General features: G+C 39.1%; 1 protein-coding gene across 1 annotated transcript in view; it reads left to right on the top strand.

Moving 5' to 3' along the window:
- The window catches only part of PSMD1 (proteasome 26S subunit, non-ATPase 1), a 116,752-nt gene extending 105,240 nt beyond the window's left edge, over window positions 1-11,512 (top strand). The window contains exons 24-25 of the mRNA XM_017529044.2: window positions 8,701-8,856; window positions 11,284-11,512. Coding sequence (XP_017384533.1) covers window positions 8,701-8,847 — 147 coding nt within the window. The 3' untranslated portion in view covers window positions 8,848-8,856; window positions 11,284-11,512. The remainder of the gene's footprint in view (window positions 1-8,700; window positions 8,857-11,283) is intronic.
- Window positions 11,513-11,999: the final 487 nt, after the last annotated feature.

Here is an 11,999-nt window from a genome sequence, read left to right as displayed (position 1 = left end):
ATTTATTTTATTTTATTTTTTATTTTTTAAAAAGCCTCACTTTGTCACCCAGGCTAGAGTGCATTGGCACGATCCCAGCTCACTGCAACCTCTGCCTCCTGGGTTCAAGCAATTCTTGTGCCTCAGCTCTTTGTATTTTTAGTAGAGACAAGGTTTCATCATGTTGGCCAGGCTGGTCTCGAACTCTTGACCTCAGATGATCCACCCTTATCAGCATCCTAAAGTACTGAGATTATAGGCGTGAGTCTCAGCACCTGGCACATTATGGCTTTTGTTTTTTGTTTTCAGACAGGGTCACACTATGTGGCACAATCTCAGCTCACTGCAACCTCCACCTCCCAGGTTCAAACGATTCTCATGCCTCAGCCTCCCAAGTAGCTGGGATTATAGGCATGTGCCACCATACTTGGCTAATTTTTGTATTTTTAGTAAAGATGGGGTTTCACCATGTTAGCCAGGCTGGTCTCAGATGCCTGTCTTCAAGTGATACACCTGCTTGGGCCTCCTAATGTGCTGGGATTACAGGCAAGAGCCACCACGCCCAGCCTATTTTAAATGTCTAGTTTTTAACAAAAATTTATGAGACATGTAAAGAAACAAAGTATGGTCCAGTAATGGCAATGAGTAGAAACTGTCCTTCAGGAAGCCTAAATACTGGAGTTAATAGGCAGAATTAATCAACTATTTTAAATATGTTCAAAGAACTAAAAGAGAGCATAAGAATGGTGATTCATTAAATAACGAATATCCATAAAGAGATATAAATCATGAGAAATAAATAGAAATTCTCTAGCTGAAAAGTATTATAACTAAAATAAAAAATTCACTAGAGGCTCTACAGCATGTTTGAGAGGCAGAAGAAAGAATGAGCAAACTTGAAGGTAAATTAATTGAGATTATTCACCTGAAGAATGACCAAAAACAATGAAGTGGAATGAACAGAGAGCCTCAGAGACCTGTGGAATGTTATAAAGCATACTAACATATGCATAATTGGAGTCCAAAAAGGACAGAAGATTATTTGAAGAACTAATAGCCAGACTTCCCAATTTGGATGAAAAACATTAATCTGCACAATCAGGAAGCTCAATGAATTTCATGAAGGATAAACTCAAGAGATCTACACCTAGACGTATTACAATCAATCTGTTGAAAATAAAGAAGAAATCTTGAAAGTAGCAAGAGAAGTAACTCATCAAGTACAAAATATCCTCGGTAAGATCGACTGGTGATTTTTTTTTTTATCAGGAACCGTGGCGGCCAGAAGGCAGTTTTGTGACATGTTTAAAGTGCTGAAAGTAAAAGAATCTCAACCACAAATTCTATATCTAGTAAAACTATCCTTCAAAAATAAAGAAGAAATTAAGATATTCCTAGATAAAAACAACAGTTCGTTGTTAGCAGACTTTCCTTAAAGGATACTCTTCAGGCTGAAATGAAAGGACGCTAGACAATAATTTGCATCTGCATGAAAAAAATAGAGTACTGATGAGTGCAACTATGTAAGTAAATATAAAAGATAGTATACATGTGTTTTTTATACAAAAAGATTTTGTAACTTTTTGTCAGAGTCCAGAGTGCTCACCATTACATGATGGATGTACCTTTTTTTGTATCTTATTTAAAAGACATCTGTATAAAATAATAATTACAAATGGACAATGATGTGCACATAATGTATAGGGATATAATTAGTATTATCACAACAGCACAAAAGAGTGGGGGAACACAGCTGTCTAGGAGCATAGTTCTTGTATATGATTGAAATTAAATTGGTATTAGTCAAAGTAAATTCTTAAAATGTTAATTGTAATCTGAAGGCAAATGCTAAGAAAGTAACTCAAAAAAATAAAAAACAAATAAAAGAAACAAGGGAATTAAAGTAATATACCAGAAAATATCTATTTAATACCAAGGAAGCCAGCAATGAAATAATAGCAGAACAAAAAGATGTAAGACATAGACTACTCAGAAGGTTGAGGCGGGAGAATTGCTCGAAGCCATCCTGGGCAACATAGCTAAACCCCATCTCTAAAAAAAGAGTGGATGGCAGAGAGATGTAAAACAGAAAATAAATAGCAAAATGGCAGGCATAGATCATACCTCATCAGTAATTACATAAAATGTAAATGGGTTAAACACTCCACTTAAAAGGCAAAGATTAGCCAAATTGATTTTTTTTTAGCATATGCATGTGAAACCAAATTGATTTTTTTAAATGATCAATCAAACTTTGTGCTCTCTAGATTAGACATGGTTAAATTCAAAAACACAAATAGAAAGCAAAGGATGGGAAAACATATTTCATGTAAACAGTAACCAAAAGAGAGCTAGAACTGTTAGCTCTAGACAAAATATTAGACAAAATAGACTTTAGACAGAAATGTTGCCAGATACAAAGAGGAAACATAAGGGTTGATCAATCAGGAGAATATAACTATTATAAACTTATGTACTTAATAGCAGAGTCCCAAAATACATAAAGCAAAAATTGATAGAATTTTCTGGGCCCAGTGGCTCACATCTGTAATCCCAGCACTTTGGCAGGCCGAGGCGGGTGGATCACCTGAGGTCAGGAGTTTGAGACCAGCCTGGCCAGCATGGTGAAACTCCATCTCTACTAAAAATACAAAAATTAGCCAGGCGTGGTGGCATGTGCCTGTAGTCCCACCTACTGGAGAGGCTGAGACAGGAGAATCACTTGAATCCAGGAGGCGTAGGTTGCAGTGAGCCAAGATCGTACCATTGCACTCCATCCAGCCTGGGTGACAAAGTGACACTCTGTCTCAAAAAAAAAAAAAAAAAAAAAAAAACCTGATAGAACTGAAATGAGGAATAGACATGTCAGCAGTAAAGAGTCTTGCTGTGTTGCCTACGCTAGAGTGCAGTGGCATGATCTTGGCTTACTGCAACCTCTGCCTCCTGGGTTCAAGCAATCCTTCGGCCTCAGTCTCCTGAGTAACTAGGATTACAAGTGTGCACCACCACACTCAGCGAATTTTTGTATTTTTAGTAGAGACGGAGTCCCACCTTGTTGGCCAGGCTGGTCTTGAACTCCTGAACTCAGGTGATCTACTCAGCTTCCCAAAGTGCTGGGATTACAGGCATGAGCCACCATGCCCAGCCCCCCACTTTCAATAACAGGTGGAACAACTAGGCAGAAGATTTAAATAGCATTATAAGCCAGAAGACCTAATACATCTATAGAACAGTCTAACCAACAACAGCCGAGTACACATTCTTCTCAAGTACATATAGAACGTTCTCCAGGATAGACCACATCTTAGGCCATAAATCAAGTGTCAGTAAATTTAAAAGGGTTGAAATAATACAAAATATGTTCTCTGTTCACAGTTGAATGAAAATAGAAATCAATAACAAAAGGATATTTAAGAAAATTATAGATAACGTGTAAATCAAACAATGTACTTCTAAACAAGCAATAAATCAAAGAAGAACACATGGAAAACTGGAAAATACTTGGAGAGAAATTAAAAGGAAAATGGCCAATACTTAACAGGATTCAGTGAAAGAAGTGCTTAGAGGGAAAATGTATAGCTGTAAATGCCTGTCTTAAAAAATAAGATCTCAAATAATAACCTACTCATCTACTTTAAGAAACTAGCAAAAAGAAGTGCAAACTAAACTAAAATCAAGCAGAAGGAAGGAAGTGACAAGTATTAGAGCAGAAAGTAATGAAATAGAAATAAAATAATAGAGAAAATTAACAAAACTAGAAGCCGTTTCTTTCCAAAGATCAATGTAATTGATAAACCTTTAGCTAGACTGATCAAGAGAAAAAGAAGACTCAATAAAATCAAAGAGGCCCCAAGCATGGTGGCTCACACTTGTAATCCCAACATTTTAGGAGGCAAGGCAGGAGGATCACTTGAGCCCAGGAGTTCAAGACCAGCTTGGGCAATATAGTGAGTCCTCATCACTACAAAAAATTTAAAAATTAGCCAAATGTGGTGGTACATGCCTGTAGTCCAAGCCACTTGGGAGCCTAAGGTAGGAGGATTGCTTGAGCTCAGGAGGCCGAGGTTGCAGTGAGCTGAGATCTCACCACTGAACTCCAGCATGAGCAACAGAGCTCATGAGATCCTTTCTCAAAACAAACAACAACAACAAAAAAAAATCAGGAAAGAAAGAGGGAACATTACTACCAATGTTAGAGAAGAAAAAAAATTGTAAGGGACTACTATGAGCAATTTTATGCCAATGAATTAGATAACATAGATGAAATTAACAAGTTCCTAGAAAGACACAAACTACCAAAACTGACTCAAGAAGAAATAGAAAATCCAAATAGACCTGCATAAGGAAATTGCATTAATAATTGGAAATCCTGCCAGAGGCAGTGGTCACGCCTGTAATCCCAGCACTTTGGGAGGCCAAGGCAAGCAGATCACAGGGTCAGGAGTTCAAGACCAACCTGACCAACATAGTGAAACCCCGTCTTTACTAAAAATACAAAAGTTAGCCAGGCATGGTGGCGTGCACCTGTAATCCCAGCAACTGAGGAGGCTAAGGCAGGAGAATCACTTGAACCTGGAAGGCGGAGGTTGCAGTGAGCTGAGATCACGCCACTGCACTCCAGCCTGGGTGACAGATCAAGACTCTGTCTCAAAAAAAAAATAATAATAATAATAGGAAATCCTTCTACAAAGAAAAACTCAAGGGCAGATTGCTTTGCTGATATATTCTATCCAAACATTGAAAGAAAAAAACGAACACTAATCCTTCACAAACTATCCTAAAAAATAAGAGGTGGAAACACTCCCCAACTCATTCTCTAAGGCCTGAATTGCCCTGATAGTAAAGACCATCAGTCTAGAGACCAGTCAGTCATATTCATGAATTAGAAGACTTAATATTTTCAGATGGCAGTGCTCCCCAGTTCAATCTATAGATTCAGTGTATCCTTATCTCTGCTACCTTTTTTGGAGAAATGGACAAGCTGATCCTAAAATTAGTATGGAAATGCAAGGGACCCAGAATAGCCAGACAAACTTTAAAATAAAAAACAAAATTGGAAGAATCACACTTAAAAGTTAATACAAAGGTACAGTAATTAAGACTGTGTAGTATTGACATACGGATAAATATATAGATCAGTGAAATTATATTGAAATTCCAGAAATAAGCCCATACACCTATGGTCAATTTATTTTTTACAGTGTCACTAAGACCATTCAATGAAGAGTAGCCTTTTCAAGGAATAGTGCTGGGACTATTGGATCTCCACCTGCAAAAGAATGAAGGTGGACCCCTGTCTCATGTCATATGCAAAATTAACTGAAAATGAATTGAAGGCTTAAATATAAGAGCAAAAACTATTACTCATAGAAGAAAGCATATGTGTAAATTTTCATAACCTTGGACTAAGCAGTGTTTTCTAATATATGATACCTAAGGCAAAAGCAACAAAGAAAAGATTCTGTGTTGTAAGTACACTATCAAGAAGGTAAAAAAACAACCCACAGAATAGGAGAAAATATTTTTAAATCATTTATCTGATAAGACAATTATATCTAGAACATATAAAGAGCTCCTCCAACTCAACAATAAAAAGACAACCTAGGCCGGGCGCGGTGGCTCAAGCCTGTAATCCCAGCACTTTGGGAGGCCGAGGCGGGTGGATCACGAGGTCAAGAGATCGAGACCATCCTGGTCAACATGGTGAAACCCCGTCTCTACCAAAAATACAAAAAATTAGCTGCGCATGGTGGTGCGTGCCTGTAATCCCAGCTACTCAGGAGGCTGAGGCAGGAGAATTGCCTGAACCCAGGAGGCGGAGGTTGTGGTGAGCCGAGATCGCACCATTGCACTCCAGCCTGGGTAACATGAGTGAAACTCCGTCTCAAAAAAACAAAAAAGACAACCTAATTTTAAAACAGGCAAATGATTTGAATAGACATTTCTCAAAAAAAAAGATGTACAAATGGACAAAATAAGTACATGAAAAGATGCCCAACATCATTACTCGTTAGGAAAATGCAAATCAAAACCATAACAGGTGCAATGGTGCCCACTTATTGTCTCAGCTACACAGGAGACTGAGGCAGGAGGATTGCTTGAGCCCAGTAGCTAGAAGCTATAGTGCAATATGATTGTGCCTGTGAGCAGCCATTGGACACCAGCCTGGGCATCATAGCAAGACCCAATCTCTTAATTTAAGAAGAAACACAAAACCATAAGAAGATACCACATCTACCCACCAGGATGGCTGTAATCAAAAAGACACACAATAATAATCATTGACAAGAATATGCAGAAATTGGAACCCTCATAGAGTACTAGTGGGAAAGTAAACTTATAGCCACAGTAGAAAAAAAGAGTTTGGTAGTTGCTCAAAAAGTTAAATGTAGTCTTATATGACCCAGCAATTCCATTCCATACCTAAGAGAAATGAAAACTTCACACAAAATTTTGCACACTAACGCTCATATCAGCATGATTCATATAATAGCCGTAAAACAGAAACAACTTAAATGTCTTATCAACTGATAAATGAATAATGTGAAATAATAATGGAATATTATTTGATCATAAAAAGGAAAGACTTACTGATATATGCTACAGTGTATGTGAACCTTGAAAACATTATTTTAAGTAAAAGAAGCCAGACATAAAAGACTGCATATGGTCCCTTTATGTGAAACATTCAGAAAAGGCAACTCTATAGAGACGAAAGTTAGTTTGGTGGTTACCAAGAACGGGAAGGGGAGAATAGAGAGTGGCTGCTAATGGATGTACAGTTTCTTTAGGTTGATACAGACATTTTTGAAATAGGTAGCAGAAGTATTAATAGCTGCACAAGTTTGTGAATGTAGTCTTATATAAATTGTATACTTTGAGACTGAATTTTATGTTAATATATCTCATTTTAAGAAAAAAAACACTGCCTCTGTGTTTGTGCAGTGAAGAAAGGGGTGCCCAGTGACTCAGTTCCCTACCCTCAGTGGCAAGGTCATAGGACCCTTTCTCAGACACTGAATTTGAAAGAGACAGCTGTAGTTTTGGAAACAAGTAATATTCCTACCCTGCTTCCTGTCCACTGTGAAGCAAGGGTAGAGCACTTGGCAGGAGGAAGTGTTTTATTGCCTGTATCTGCAGTTGTAATTAGCCTCCCCAGAGAACAGAAAATCATGTATCTTATGCATAGAGAGTAGGAACTTTCTCACCAACATATAAAGCATTAACAAACCTAGATCATGTAGAGCTATAAACATCCCTTTCCATGTGTTGATTATATTGCAGGATTTAAGTTGGATTATTGGTTTGGGGGTTTTTTGTTGTTTTTGTACAGTGAGGCCCTCCTTTGATTAAGTTGGATTATTTTATTCCAGTTAAGCATGAAATAGCATAACCTGGAGCCACATGTTTCCAAAACATAGAAGGTCCTCTTGTGAACATGGGTATTTTCTTCTGTTTGGTAGGAGATTCGTCTCCATTTGGTTCAAGTATACTTTTAGGCTCTGGAGGATTAGGACAGTGGCCCTATACTCCATTCTTGGAGTATTGGCAGTAAAGGCAGGGTCCATTTATAAAATGTATCCTCTTCAAGAAAAGCAAACTTTTTAAGGGAAAGGGTTGTAGAAAAATGTATCGATATGTGTGTTGGCAGAAGGGAAATAGTTTGGAGTTCATGAAGGCACACCAGTTTTATAGCATGGCAGGGCAGAATTCTGATGAGTAAAAATCGGATTAGGTTGAACTGCAGGGATGCTTATACATATGTGAATCATTTGACTGATGTACTTGTGCTTCTTTTCCTTCCCAGTAATGTGCTTTGGTAGAAATATGCTTTTTCCAGATGTGCCCTGCCACTGTTGACTGATTTAATTACATAGAGCAGCTTTCCATTTCCTTTGACACAGGCAAGCAAATAGAATAAGATTAGCACACCAGAGAGGGGTGAATAGTTTAGTGTTTGAATTTACCTTCTGTAATATGTTTGGGAGAGGGCTTAATAGAAGTGCTGCAGCAGTGTACTTCCCTTTTGTTTCCCGTATATTTTTTCATTGGCTTGTATCACATGGATTTATAGATTAAAGTGAAAAACCCTCAGGTATCTGGGATATTTGTGTTATTCTCTCCATTCTGAAATTGCTGGAGAATAATTGGGTTTTAATTTATACACTTTCTTGTGTTCAAAGTGATTGTTATTTCTCAAATAATACCGTAACCGTCAGACTGGAGCGCTTCTCAAACTTTAGTTTGCATCCAGATTGTCTAGGATCTTGTTAGAATGCAGATTCTGCAGATCTAGGGTGGGGCCAGCTTTTCTGCATTTTTAACAAGCTCCAGGTGATAATGATGCTACCGGTCCAGGACCACATCTTGAGTGGGAAGGAATTAGGATACTGTAATTGGGAAGTAAACATTCTCCCTGCAGTGAAACTGAGGCTGGTAGTCAAGGCCATGGCTGGGAAATAACTATTCTTAAATTGGGATGCATCATCTAAGTAGAACAGCATCACATGTTAGACCATCTAGAGCCACTGGGTTCAGTTAGCAAATACTTCTTATAGATCAGTTGTCTTTATCCCAGTAGAATTCTCTTCCGGTTTTCCACTTCCAAATCATTTAAGTAGTTTTAAAGTACCGTTTAACAAGTATGTACTCTAGATTGTGGAACACGCTTGAAATTTGAGTGGAGCTTATGCTTCTGCACGTCTCTCTGTGTGTTTTTAGCTCTCTATTGGAGGCATCATCATTCTGAAGGATACTAGTGAAGACATTGAGGAGCTGGTGGAACCTGTGGCAGCACATGGCCCAAAAATCGAGGAGGAGGAGCAAGAGCCAGAACCCCCAGAACCATTTGAGTATATTGATGATTAAGGACCAGAGGTGTGTGTGCAACAAAATTATGAAGGGAAACTTCTTTGTCAATACGTCATAAATGTTTTTTGCAAGGACATCATCTCACTTTTCTTTCCTTTTGTGTTTAATCGTTATTTACCTGAACAGTATTAAAACTTCCTCCTCTTTCAACCTTTTTCCACATATATAGCCACAAATTCCTTTTTCTTTCCTCTTGGACTCTATACTCGAGGACTCTACTAATGTTATTCAAAGTGGCTGGTCTGTAGACTGTTTTTATAGGTCCATAAGGAGATAGGAAGCTTACTTCAGAATGTCAGTCTGCTCAATGCTTCCTTCATCAAGAAAGTCTTCCCCAAAATGTCAGCTGAACTGCAGTTTGTTTAGTGATAGAGTTGATTTACATTCTTATGTAAGCTCCTTGTTGTGGATCAGTTATAGCTGTGGACTGGCACTGGCCCATAGGTCACACTTTTGAGTAGCACAGATACAGGCTTCTCACTGATCTTCCTCTCTCCCCATCTCCTTTGGCAATAGTTTTGGCACTAGAAACTTTAACATTCATTTATTCTATGGTCCTATTGAATCTCTACTGTGTATAAGACATGGTGTTTATAGGGACTTTGAAGTCATTTAGACTAACCACAAGGCTGTGTCCATTTGAAAAAGATTATTTACTATATCAGTGTCTTAACAGTGTTGAAAGGGAGTCTTTAGATGGGAAAGATTGGAGTAATCTAATTTCATGAAATTGGCATTCTTCGTTTCCCCATTTTCTTTTCTTTTTTTTTTTGAGACAAAGTCTTGCTCGGTCGCCAGGCACCAGACTAGAGTGCAGTGGCGCAATCTCAGCTCACTGCAACCTCCGCCTCCTGGGTTCAAGCAATTCTCCTGCCTCAGCTTCCTGAGTAGCTGGGATTACAGGCGCGCGCCACCATGCCCAGCTAATTTTTGTATTTTTGGTAGAGACGGGGTTTCACCATGTTGGCCAGAATGGTCTCGATCTCCTGACCTTGTGATCCGCCTGCCTCGGCCTCCCAAAGTGCTGGGATTACAGGCGTGAGCCACCGCGCCTGGCCTCCTCATTTTCTTTTGAGTGTTCATCACATATTTGAAGACATTTTGAGAGATAATCGATGTGTCCTAATTCCACCCAAGCACAAACACTTTTTCAGACAACTATTAATTCATTCTACATTTTTTTTTTTTTCCGAGACAGAATTTCGCTATTGTTGCCCAGCCTGGAGTGCAATGGTGCAATCTCTGCTCATTGCAACCTCTGCCTCCCAGATTCAAGTGATTCTCTGGGATTACAAGCATGTGCCACCATGTCCAGCTAATTTTGCATTTTTAGTAGAGACGGGTTTCTCCATGTTGGTCAGGCTGGTCTTGAACTCCCAACCTCAGGTGATCCACCCACCTCAGCCTTCCAAAGTGCTGGGATTACAGGTGTGAGCCACCTCGCACAGCCAATTCATTTTACTTGTTAAAGAAAATTAGGATAGTGTCATTTGTTATATTTAAAGGTCTGGTTGCAAATCTAGCATGCTGTGTCTTAGATACTGACTAGCAATTAAGGAAAGCTTTGCAGAAATCTCAGATAAATATTAAGGCAAAACCTGCCATTAGTAGGAAAATATATTTATACCTCAGGAAGACTATTAATTTGGACCTGAGATAAAGGGAGATTTATACTAACCTTCCTGTTTTCTAAACTTATTTTTGAAAATTATCTTTCCGCCTTGATGGTTTGTTTGGCTTTACCCAGCCAGCACAAGACAGTGTAGGCTATCACAATCACTCAGTCTGTAGGAGAATTGAGGTGATCACGTTAGCTCCCTTCAAGCCTTTGGCAGTACCTTATAGAAAACGCTTGATTACAGCTTTCAAGGCAGTTAACCATGGAACGGCTTAGAGGTTTATAGACGGAAAGTGGAATCTTGTTAGTTTTCAAAAGGGTAAAATATTCAGTCCATTAGGAGTTTGGAAACTATAGTCTGTCTTGGCACAAACTGGTATAGTAGGATTGCAGAGGCAAGGTTGGGGCCTAGTTTTAGATTTCAACAGTTAGTAGTAAAAGAGGAAAAAAAGAATGTCTTAAAATTAAGAATGACCTGGATGGTCTCTATCTCTTGACCTCGTGATCCACCGGCCTCGGCCTCCCAAAGTGCTGGTATTACAGGCTTGAGCCACCGCGCCCGGTCAACATGGTGAAACCCTGTCTCTACTAAAAATACAAAAATTCAGCTGGGCATGGTGGCGTATGCCTGTAATCCCAGCTACTCAGGAGGCTGAGGCAGGAGAATTGCCTGAACCCAGGAGGCGGAGGTTGAGGTGAGCCGAGATCGTGCCATTGCACTCCAGCCTGGGTAACAAGAGCGAAACTCCGTCTCAAAAAAAAAAATAAAATCAAGAATGACCCTAGCTACTACTGTTCTCTCTTCCCTTTCCCAGGATCTCATTTGCTTATCTGAAGAAGAAGATTGTTCAGGCTCATATTGGAAATGCTTATGAGGAAATTCGTGCTGAGAACTGCTATTCAATGCATGTATTGTTGCCTCTGCGCTGACCTGAAGAACCTTGTCTCCAAGTCTTTGGTTGAAGAGAAGATATATGACTATTTAGTGTGCTCTTTCACAGAACTTGGTTTTCAAATAAATATAAGATCTCCAGATGGACAAGACCTCTGTTTTTCAGCCTGGATTTTTAATAAATGTATCTAATCCTCCCCACACCATGAAATGCCTAAATCCCAAGAGCCAGAGTCTTGATTTGCTAGGATGAATATGTATGACTTTCATATTGATGAAAAAGTTAAGCTATTCTTAAATTATAGACCATAGAAAATAATGGAAAGGAAAAAATTCAAACCTTGCTCATCACCCCCAAGAATTCTCTACAGTTTTGTTGTGGTTGTGGGGTTTAATATGGGGTTTCATCAGCCTGGGCAACATGGTGAGACCCCCATCTCTACAAAAAAATTGAAAAATCTGAGTGGGCCAGGCAGGGTAGCTCATGCCTGTAATCCCAGCACTTTGGAAGGCCAAGGCGGGCAGATTGCTTAAGCCAAATAGTTTGATACCAGCCTGGGCAACGTGGCAAAAACTCACCTCTACAAAAAAAAATACAAAAATTAGACGTGCATAGTGGAATGTGCCTGTGGTCCCAGC

Source organism: Cebus imitator, unplaced genomic scaffold (assembly GCF_001604975.1).
Source record: "Cebus imitator isolate Cc_AM_T3 unplaced genomic scaffold, Cebus_imitator-1.0 Scaffold57, whole genome shotgun sequence".
Taxonomy (NCBI): Eukaryota; Metazoa; Chordata; class Mammalia; order Primates; family Cebidae; genus Cebus; species Cebus imitator.
The sequence above is the reverse complement of the archived record's forward strand: the minus strand, read 5'-3'. Positions and strand labels throughout refer to the sequence as shown.